Source organism: Schistocerca nitens, chromosome 5 (genome assembly GCF_023898315.1).
Source record: "Schistocerca nitens isolate TAMUIC-IGC-003100 chromosome 5, iqSchNite1.1, whole genome shotgun sequence".
Lineage (NCBI taxonomy): Eukaryota > Metazoa > Arthropoda > Insecta > Orthoptera > Acrididae > Schistocerca > Schistocerca nitens.
The window spans coordinates 142,803,965-142,815,687 of NC_064618.1; the positions used below are offsets into that span (position 1 = coordinate 142,803,965).

The 11,723-nt window shown below is 43.4% G+C and overlaps 1 protein-coding gene across 4 annotated transcripts in view; it reads left to right on the plus strand.

The window, feature by feature from the left end:
- LOC126259836 (uncharacterized) overlaps positions 1-11,655 on the plus strand; it is a 1,293,238-nt gene extending 1,281,583 nt beyond the window's left edge. For all 4 annotated transcript variants that reach the window (XM_049956888.1, XM_049956887.1, XM_049956885.1 and 1 more), the window contains 3 exons: positions 6,516-6,641; positions 7,192-7,329; positions 9,033-11,655. In XM_049956888.1, coding sequence (XP_049812845.1) covers positions 6,516-6,641; positions 7,192-7,329; positions 9,033-9,251 — 483 coding nt within the window. In that variant the 3' untranslated portion in view covers positions 9,252-11,655. The remainder of the gene's footprint in view (positions 1-6,515; positions 6,642-7,191; positions 7,330-9,032) is intronic.
- Positions 11,656-11,723: the final 68 nt, after the last annotated feature.

The following is an 11,723-nucleotide window of genomic DNA, read 5'->3' on the forward strand; positions in this document are numbered from 1 at the left end:
CCTTCATTCTCATCACGCCAACACACGGCTTGCGTTCTTCACCTATTCAGAACATTTTATCCCACATGCTACGGACGGACTGATATTGCGCTCTTAAGTCCCGTGGCGCAGCGACGTACATGTCGAGGCACAGGCAAAGGGTGGGTTGCATTGGGCGCTGCACGCTGTCAGCCGGAAGACATTGACAAAAAAGCAAGGGACTAGCCTTTAGCAGTTTTGTAGCTACCCATCCGTGGCCTAAGCGCCAAAACCCCACAGTCAGTAATCGGAAAGCAGTGGCCCTTAACGACATTTGAATTTGCTGCATAGACGCGCGGACATTGTCGCAGTACTCCACGATAATTCAGTGAAGCACTTGTTCGTTTTCGGGCAAAGAATTTGACTGTTGGTAGAAGGCTCTAGGAAAGTGTTAACTGTCACAGCGAAATATCTTAGTCCTTGTGCGAAATAACGTTATTTAGCTCCGAAACTCCTGGTAACAACTTCCTCTGTAGGAAGGCAATCGTAAATGTCATATACAGAAATCTCACTCAGTAGTTTCCAAGACATGAAAAACTTTATTCATGTTCGACCTAAATGCTTTGCTACAGCTGCTGATACTTTGAAGATGTATGTAAATCTCCTCTCAGCTGATGCTCAGGAAATTTTTCATTTAGGTACCAATTGCGTTCAGGGAACATGACGTGACAAGTGCTTGGAGTGCTTTCGCATGTATCGAGAGAGTTTCAGTAGCAATAGTTCTGTATCTGGCCTTATGATGTAATGCCATCGAGGACAAATGCCGTTTCGTTCCTAAGTTACGATGATATTTGCACTTAACGGCATTATACCATGAGATTAGCTATAGAGCTACATTCTGCCGAAGCACCTGACAAGGTTCCAGGCACTTGCCACATGATGATAATCGATGAATGCAGCTGGTAGGGAAAATTAATACATTTTCTAACGAGCAGCTGAGGTGGTGATTTGCATCCATCCCGATGTTGCAGTCAGGTCGTGGGCCAGAAGCGAGAACGGCTTCCGTCCGCCACTCGCGATGTCTCGCGCCTGCGGCACTGCTCCGGATTTCCATCGTCGCTGCCTTCCCTACCCTGGACCCTTTTTTGTTTTTGTGTAGTTTTCTGCTCCTCCGCGTCGCACGCATGCGCGCAAAACGGCCGTACTGTACTGACGCCGGGCCGTGGCGTGCTCTAATGAAACATAATTTATCCCGCCGGCGCGTAATGAGAGCCTTAGCGAACGGCCTAATCACAGAGCGCAGCAGTGGACAGGTCGCTCCTAATTGCGACAGCCCGTGGCGACGGCTGCCGGCACGAACGCGCCCTTGCCGTGCCTGTACCTGCACCAGTCCCCGCTGCTAACGAGGCGACAACCTAGCCACCTAATCCATTAATACTCCACACTTTGGCAGAGGGTCATAGCCGCGAATCCTGCCAGTGTATTTGAGTGAACTCATCAACTCACAAGCACTTTAAATACCGCAGCTTCTACACTGTACAGAGCGTTCGGAAATTCACGTTACAAACTTCTAGGATTTGTAGAAGAGAGTAAGTACGTAAGTACGTATGGTTTCAATTCATTCCGTTGTTTCACTCATCCACTTCTGCTCGAGGAATTGAAGTAGGCGTGACACAGTACAATTATTAGGCAACAGTTCGAAAGCAAACGTAACGAAACATCGATTTATCACATTTGTTTGTATTAAACTTGAACATTATGTGTCTACATTACTCCAAAACAAGAAAGAACCCAGCATACTGTGCGTGCAGAACGGTACTGATGCATTACAACAGCTCGATGTTGTGAACCCCAACGTTGTTACAGACATTGTACCTATGAAGCATCTTCTGGGAGTCTCGTAAATTATACTTTGCGTACGTTAAGTAACATCAGGTGGCCGTCTAACGTAGTACGCACCATCCTGTCTACCGTATTGCATACCAATGCAAGCAACTCTTGAGACTTTTCTCACTCCCTCAGCAGACGTGGACGCGTTACACATCTGAATTGAAACGGTCGTAGAACGGAAACGGTACGTTCCTGTTCACAATTTTATATACTCACTCCCGTCTACTAGTCCTAGAAGTTTGTAACGGGAATTTACGAACACCCTGTATAATGTGGACGCTTATCGTGGCGGTCGGCAACGGGCGTTAACAAACGTTAACATACACCGCCCGAGGACAGAGGAGAGGAAGAAGCGCAGCTTCGCTCTCATAGGACTGGCAGTCTCCGCCCGTTATTTGCCGACCTGCGAAAGTAGAACTGACGCGTGAGCAAAGGGGTCGCTGATGCTTTCTTCTGTCGTGGTAGTCGAACCTCGTGATGAAACAGGATTAGTTTCTTCAATTCTAACTCTCCTGTTAATCCGACATCATGCGGATGTGAGAGTGGCGAACTAGTCTCGAGAAGTAATTGCGTCCGTATGTGAATTCAATGTAAAACATCGCTTCAAAACACCTTCAGCCATCTAAATTTGCAGTTGTTATTTTATTTGAACAACCAGTTTCAGCGCTACATTACGCCATCGTCAGCCCCCCTGACAGCGTACGAAGAATACCACCTCTGGTGCAGTCAAAATAGGGGCAAGTGATGGTCGAAGGGATCACAGGGTCAAAAATCTGCGGGTAACAGTCACTGAATGCTGGCCCCAATTTTGACTGGATCAGAGGTGGGATTCTCCCTACGCGTCGGTCAGAAGCCTGAAGATAGCGTAATGTAGCGCTGAAACTAATTGCTCAAATAAAATAACGACTGGAAATTTAGACCCCTGTAGGTGTTTTGATTCGACATTTTATGCTGAACAGCCGAGGTCCCACAACTATCTGTATTAAGATCGACTTACAGAGACTTCAATGTGAATTCAACTACCTTAGAATATTCCAACAAATCAGTCTCGCGTCTGCTTTCCCGTCGGTGTGAGTTGTGTGGTCACTCCACGTTAAATTATTAATAAAAATTAATGTCGTGTGACTAGGGCCTCCCGTCGTGTAGACCGTTCGTCGGGTGCAAGTCTCGATATGACGCCACTTCGGCGACTTGCGATGATGACTAGGACAACACAACACCCAGTCCCTGAGCGGAGAAAATCTCCGACCCAACCGGGAATCGAACCCAGGCCCTTAGGAGCGACATTCTGTCGCGCTGACCACTCAGCTACCGGGGGCGGACGTTATATTATTGCAGGCATAGCACTGGATGGTAGGACGCAGAGAAAGAACGGCGATTGTGTAGTCTAACATTATCTCGTCCATGTATGTCGTTACTGAAGGTAAAATAGTTTAGATTGTTAGCCCGCGTCATGTTCTTACCAATTTTTTCTTACACAATCTATGTTTTAATCCCTCTGCTGGGTTCTTCTTCGATGTCTTCTTTCCAGCGATCTGGAAGCGCCAGAAAATCCCAAGAAGAATCCAGCAGAGGGGGCGAAATGTCGATTGTTTAAGAAGAAACTAAAGAAGAACATGACGCTGTGTAACAACCTAAAAGCTTTACCCTTCATTATCGGATGTACGCACATTACATTGTTTTATATTGTGGATTAGTAGCCTATTAGCGAGGAGTCTACTCTGGCTCACTGATTTTGTAGTAGCGACTGTGTCCTCTTGACGCGAGCCCGGGGAGAGTGGCGTCTACACACGACGAGTCCGTCGGCCACAGCGGCGAGGGCGGGGACGAGAAGCGGTCGCGGCGTGAAAAAAACCTGCCGGAATAATCAGCGACAATTATGTCGTAAGGCAATCACACTGCGGACGGCGGCTCGTTTCGCTTCTTGTGCGGCCGGGCTGGTCGGGTCTCGTTTTTCAAATCCGCCGGTGGGGGGGGGGGGGCGCCCCGCGGTCGCGTGACTCCGTTCCAGGGCCACGCTCTCCTCTCCTCTCCTCCCGGTCTCCGCAGCGGTCACTCCGAGAAGCGGCCGCCGCCTTCCGTGAAGTCGCGCCGCTCTACGCAGAACTGCGCTCTCTGCCCCTTCATCTGCATACCGGCTGCAGACACGCCGCCCCTCTCCACCACTTTCCTCGTCTCGACCCCATACTCCCCTTCCTCTCTTCTTGCCTCCCCCCATCCTAGACTCAAGGTTCCGCGAGGTCTCTGCGCATTCTGTTGCCGCCGCGTGCTGTTGTGTCTGCGTATATTTAGGTTCTTACGCGAGAGCCGACTGCAGCCATTGAGGAGAAGTCGCGAACTACCCGGACGTACTGTAGAATCCTGCTACCGGCGCTGTGTACTGACATATCACACAGCACTTACTGTTACCGCAACAGCTTTTTTCCCCTCCCAATATGGAAAAATCCACAGCAAACTTTCACACTGTGGATGGATCTCTTCTGTAATTCTCCATTGTCCTCAATCCGACAGCTTAGCATCCAAATGAGTATATACCTTATTATTCATCACAAACATAACACCACGAATGCATTGATTTTCAAGCATTCTTTTTTAATAAAAGAGTCTGTGTCGCACAAAATCATTTCCTCGCGTCAGTAAAACGATTCCCATTTTGTGTAGGTGGAAACTGAACTTACCCTCTGCGATGCGCTGGATAGAGCGACGGGGCAACTTTATAGGGACAAGAAATGGAATCGTCACATACGCCCAGTCGAGTGTAAAGCAGGTGGTAGATTTCGGTTCATTGATACGACTCCGGAAAAATAAAATGAGTATACACGTGAAATTCGTGCATCCCCCCATAAAATAATGCTCAAGTGTGTCGGACTCAGCAAATACGGCTGACACGGGTTGTGAAAGCCTACTTACAAATTTCCAGAAGCCAGTGTTAAAGCGAGAAATTAAACAATGTACTACCGTAAGTGTGCCGGCCGCGGTGGTCTAGCGGTTCTGGCGCTGCAGTCCGGAGCCGCGGGACTGCTACGGTCGCGGGTTCGAATCCTGCCTCGGGCATGGGTGTGTGTGATGTCCTTAGGTTAGTTAGGTTTAAGAAGTTCTAGGGGACTTATGACCTAAGATGTTGAGTCCCATAGTGCTCAGAGCCACTACCGTAAGTGTCTTTCATGGAGGAACCGCGAAGAGAGGAACAGACTGAGTATTACTTGACAGACTGCGCATTCCACTGGACCACGTTTTAGCGTTTCTTCGCGACCCACTCGCGTGTGGATCGCGGACAGAAAGACTGCATGAATGGTTATGTGCGCGTTTAACTATTGTAATTTTGTCTTGTCGCTTCCTGCAGAGGCGATGGTTGGGGACTGTAGTATATACCTTGATTCCTGGCGTAATACTTGTTGTTGAGATTGCATATGTTGGTTTTCGCGGGATATTTGGCGTACATCGTCAGGCGTCGACCAGATCACGTTTTTCAGCGTTGTAGTGACACTCTCCCTTGAGTCAAGTAAATCTGTGACCATTCGTTGTGGCCGTCTTTACATGTGATCGGTATTCCTTGTTAGCGCTATTTGACATGTCTCATGAGTATTCTGTAACCAGAGTCCTTTCTAGACTGATCACCTTTCCCTAGTATTCTACCAGTGAAGCCTTCGGTCTCTGTTACCTACGACTGCACCTATGTGACATTGCATTTCATATCAATATACGTTGTTACACCTATTGGATGCACAGACTGCAGGTGTTGAGTCTTTGGAATTCTGTTAGGTGCTGTGCTTTCCTAATTAAAAGTGAACCACAGAAGCAACGGATTCAAGTTGTTGGCATAACCGGCGGGGAAAGTCCCCTGAGGCATAGGTAGCAGGGAACAAACAGGAGCTCGCCCTGGGAGTCGGGTGGCGTGGGGCCAAGGATTCTCGGAACGTCTTCGGAATCCCCCTTGAGCGGCGCAGCTCTCCCCTCCTCCCCTCGCCATGGTCTCCTGCGGTAGGGCGTTGTGAGCAGAGCGCTCAGTGACCGGGTCTCGATTTAGTTTCGAGTGCCGTGCGCAGCCGAGAAAACTAGCTGCGATGTGCACAGTACGTGCTTGTTGTTCTGTTGGAATTGATTTTTTGTGGGATCTTGGTGAAACGTAATGATTATCACATCTTGTCTCACAAACACCTATTCTTCAAGGCCTCGATTTAAAGGCCATGTGTAGTGTCACAGTGTTAGGAAGGTGTTAGCCAACATAAACACCCCACACATCATTTTAGGTATTGAGTTGTCCTTCCCACTAAATGGCTCCTGACAGGTGCTGTGGTGCTTTTTCAAATTACAAGACGACGTTGTTTATCTAGCTCACTTAGTAATTCTTTTCAAATCATTGCAATGTCGACAGTAGAAACCTACCTTCCCTTCATTGAACAATAGCACTACACAATAAGATTTTGTTTTCGTCCCTGAACCAAGGCGCGTGGACAATTGCACAGTAACGTGAACTTACCTAGATGTCTCCCACGATTTTCCTAGTGCTCATCTGCAACGTTTTAAGACAGAGAGTACACGAACGTGTTGCTTTGCTCCGATTCTGGTCTACTCAGCGCGGCATTTCAGAGCTTGTGTTTTATACTGTCTTACAGAGATCTGACTCGGCGAAAAGTTCTTACGCGTTGTTCTCTGTTCTGTTGCAGTCGAAGGAGGTCTTCCACGGTAATTCCGACATTGAAAGTGAATTCAAGGACAAGAAATACCCCTGGCTGCCTGAGCTGCCTAATATGGACGAGTGCCTGCCATCCGATCACTTCAATGGCCTGGAGGTGTGTACGATTTACGCTAAAAAATAAGTCTCGTCTAACGAGCCCAAAAGAAAGTGTCCGTTTTGTAATTGTAAAATACGCATTTAGATTAAATGAAGTAGTGCATTAATAAATATGCTTTCAGTCACATGTGTTTTACTCATTTGTGACAGTGAAATTTGAAATTTGATGCTGGCAACTGCATACTCAGATGCAAGCTGTTGATACATGTTTTCTGCACCAAACAACAAACTAGTCAGGTTCTGACCACAGCGTTATAGGTGGACAGTGATTGGATTACTTGCAACTTTGCATGTTGTAGAAATGAAATATGTGCCTGCTGCTGGTGTTGGTGTTAATGATACCACATTTTTAAAGAAGCATTCCGCAAAATAGATACAGTATAAATGTGACTTGAAGGCAGATTTATTAATACATAGTATCATTTAAACAAGCCACATATCCGACAAACAACTGAAGTGGCAACATAGTTAGCATTTTTATAGCAGGACCACAGTACCTCATATATACTCCTTTATATGGAGGAAAATAATTGTCTTTTTGCTTTCAGAAGGGGGAAGCTCTCCGCAGAGCGTTTACAAACATCCAGAGATTCGCAGTGGGCTTGGAGCAGATCGTCTGGGACCGGAAGGACAAAGGCGATGTGCTCGCAGAACAGTTCGCAAAAGCCGAGGACGAGCTGCGGCTGGTGAGTATTTTGACTAGTGTGTGCTGAAAACTGCCTAAGACACCACTCTCTTCCTTCACCACTTGCAATGGCCTGCCCAATCACACACAGTTGCTCATAATGTAAAACTGCAGAACTTCGTCTGTTCTCTGAAATCTGTTGTCAAAACTGAAGTAGATTAACCCAGGGAAGGTTAAAATGAAAGCTCAGGTGTGTGTGTCTTGAGTATCACTTACAAAAAATGGGGCTGAACCATCCACTCTGGTACATTTAAATCTTTTCCATGGGATCAAGTTGTACATCACACCAAATACCAAACTTGTGCACAAATATATCCATTCAGTCATACAATATATAATTCTACTTCATGCACATTGAGATATTGGACCCATCATCAGCATACTTAGCACTATTACACCAGTCCAAGTGCTTCGTGTAAGCCTTAGGTGTTTCTCTAGTTCTGAATTCCTGTTGCTTGGCAATTGTCGTCCTGATCATTTCAGCATCACTACTGCATGTCACATAATCAACAGTCTGCATTATTATTATATCATCATCATCTTAGTGGAGATGTTTCTTGAAATACACAAAACTAACACATGTTAAAAAACACACACACACAGTGGTAAGGAAGTGTGCTCACTAACTTCAAAAATAAGACACGCTGATGTACACAGGCCAGTGATGTACAATTCCAGGACAAACCTGATTATGTCTCATAAATAAAAGAGAGCAAAATGTGTATGGCATAAAAACAAACGGCCTTTTGTCTAATTGCACAAATGGACCAAACCACCAACAAGATAATATTAATAATAATAATTGTATTTAATAAGGAAATGTGGTTCTGCCTTGAGCAAACAATTCTTTTGTAATATTTCTTCCCCTGCGATCATTTCTCTCTGCCATCCCATCTGCTACAGTTTTGAGCAACTGATGTCATAATATGTGCCCAAACATTCTCTCTCTTCCTCTCATATGTATTTGATTAGACAGTTAGTCTCATTTACTCATTATGAGACATCTTTGAGCCATTCTCAGTTAATCCATCTGAACTAATCATTTCATTTTTATCTTCCCCATTGTCTTATGCTTCACACTTGGTGCAGAATCGTACCCTGTACAAAGCTTTTCATAGATTTTTTCTGGTCTTGAGATTGTAAGATACAGATCAATAAAAGTAAAACAACCATAAGGAATGTTGTTGGAATACTTTTGGTGATATTGGGAGAATTAAAGTAGGAAATGACAGTAAAGGTAGTAGATAAGTTGTCCTATTTGGGCAGCAAAATAAGTGATAATTGCTGAAGTAGAGAGGATATAAAATGCAGACTGGTGATAGCAAGAAAAACCTTTCTGAAAAAGAGGAGTTTGTTCACAGGAAATATAAATTTAAATATTAGGCATTTGATTGGTGAAGGTACTTACCGAGTGCAGTGATGTATAAGGAGTGAAACGTGGACAATAAGCTGTTCAGACAGGCTGAGAATAAAAGCTTTTGAAATGTGGTATTACAGAAGAATCCTGAAAATAACATTTTATAGCATTCCACATTATCAAAAGCCTTCCCCAAATTTAAAACAACATTGTATTTTTCCTGGATTTTTCTAAAACTATTCTATGTTAGCAACTGCAGCTCCTAAAGCCACACTACTCCTCTCCTAATCTACATTCAGTAAAGAGCTGAGGTGCAAGTCTTGACATGAGAGTTGTTTCCTTCACAGGTATTGTGCGAGCTGGTGACAGTTATGCAGCAGCTGTCAGTGGAGCTGCCAGAGAGCGTGAGTCGTGACATCATGGAAGATGCGGTGAGGCTGGAGACAGGTGACGCCCGTGACTGGATCATCTACCGTGACTATGTGAACGCCCTGAAGTACACCAACGCTGTCATCAACTACTTCGCAAATCCTAGCGCCTATCCTGCCTGCGGAGGCTCTGCGTAGTTCCGTGTCTCCAATGCTACCTGCTTTTCCATACACTGGTGGCATCACAGTTCCTAATGCCCGGAACTCCAGTTTTGACATATGTGGTCTATGTAAAGTAGCCATTAAAGAAACCTTATTGCTGTTATAAATAAGGGACTGTACGCTATTTGCAGTGGGCTACAAAATTTTATTGCTTAGTTTATGGTTTTGTCCTCCCAGTCTGTGACTGGTCCCTTACATCCTGAAATGGAGAAAAGTCAGTGACAATGGATGCAATTTATTTTTCTGACTAAGTGTTTTTCACTGCTTTAATAATTTTTTCAGTATTTTACCAAAAGTTTGCTCTAAATAACGAGTGTAAGAGGGTGGGTGGATTCACCCTTCACTGGAACTGACATCCAACACCTACTGAAAAAAGTGATAAGAACATTAAAAGAATCACTTTTAACTTGTAAACTTTACCCTCCATTCCACAAGATGAATGGTATATGCTAATTTAAGCAGTGCATAACGAGCTCCAATAGGTTTCGATTGACAAATACTGATGCAGTATAAATGCCATTGTATCATGGAATAGGACCTTACTTCTTTATTCAACTAAGTTTTTTGGGCACACATCTTGAAAGCAGGAAGAAACTTATAGTAGAAAAAAAAATAGGTTGTCTGATTGAAATCACTGATCCACAACAATTTCAGAATTGTTTTGCCTTTGCTTTTTTTTAGGACAAAAGGGATGAGTCACAAAATCATGTTGAAGTATTCTTTCATAAGAGATGTTGTTTCCTAACAGAAAATAGCCTATCCCTGTGGCATTACTGAAATTCCAGCACTAATGATTCAGTGGGCACTAATGAAATGCCTGTGATCGTTCACAGGTGTAGCAAAAGGACTTTGCTGGAATTGTTGGAGTGCTGCAACATATTAGCTACAATGATAATATAGCCCTGACAGATGTCTGTCTTCGTTCCTTATAAAAGGAAATCTAAGGCGTGCAGTCCCTGTAAATCATATTTATGTATGACTCTTGATGTATTTATGTATGTCCCTGTGACAGGTTAATTATTTACTTAATTCCCCTTGTGATTCTGATAAAAAGTTGTGTAGCTGCCAGTAGGCATATTCTCATGTGTGAGAGTATCTGTGTGTTTGTATCTGTGGTATGGTTTTGTACAGTATTAGACTTTCCTAGAATGTAAGACTAATTTATGAATATTGTGATGAGTTATTTATTTTGTTAATTTAAATTTGGTTATTTTAAACTCTAGTTATGTAAAAGAATGTTAAAAAAGTCACAATTCGTGCTATTTTAAGCGAAGCCATACTTAGCCGAATATATTTATATTTTCGTAATTTATTTCTTTATTTATTTATACTTAGTGTCACTACTATAAAATGTAAAAAGGACTATTTTAATGAAAGCAAGATTAATTTTCCAATTTGCTATATAAATAGTTGTTGTAAAATCGAGCTATTATAATGTGTGCAAGACTGTCACCTAGCAACACTGTGCTATTTTTACTTAACTGGTGTAATGTTTCTCCAAAAGTGTTGACAGTTGTTAACTTACACATTCACTGGACACCTGGGATTATAACATTTCTTTGTGAAAACTCTAAACTTACCTATGTGAATAGTCATATATTTCTGCTGTGCACATGAAAACTGCTTTGAATGTAGATATTCAGTGACATCAGGTGGTCCTTCGCTTTCTTTTTGGTATCAGTTTGTGCCCGGTGGCAGTCTTGCTGGTGTCGCATCTCAGTGCATCGCATTAAGGAATGCAGCGCTGGGAGGAATGGTCTGTGCACAATTATACTCGGAATAGCTAGTGTCCTTCAGCTGTTGTGTAGTTTTACAGTTCTTGTCCAGTACGGTGTAGGTTTATGTCTTAGTTCGGGGATTTTAAGCGGAACTGACAGCCTGGTATGAGCAGTGAAAAAGAGAATGGATTCAAAGCACGTGTAATTTATTTGGTAGTTTAAGACATAAAGAGACAAGTAAAAGGTCTAAGTAAAGGAGACTGAATTTTTCCTGTCATCTAGTATCTTGATTCAACTTGGGAACTGATGTATACTGTGTAGTTGTGGACTAATAATGTATACTGAATAACTATGAACTAGTTACGAAGGTCATGTGGTATTTGAAGAAGGTTATTATTTGGATATGAGGAACTGTTTTTCACTCAAGCTTTTTCCAGTTGATCTATGTAATGTTATAGTTGGCATAGAACATTTTTTACTTGTTCCTATATTTATTTTTATGTCCGGTTGCATAGAATAGTTTGCTGAAAGCCTCATATTAGAGATGGAAATTTTTGTACATTAGCCTGCATTTTGTGGTTATCATTCAAGAAATTTTATGCCTCCTGTGCATTCTGTGTAAAAATACTGAACAGTGTATAATGACTGTTTGAAAACATGGCTGTGATATGAAAATATATTTATTATTTTTAAAGGAATGTTGTGCTTTTTGTTCACTCCCTGTGTGTTC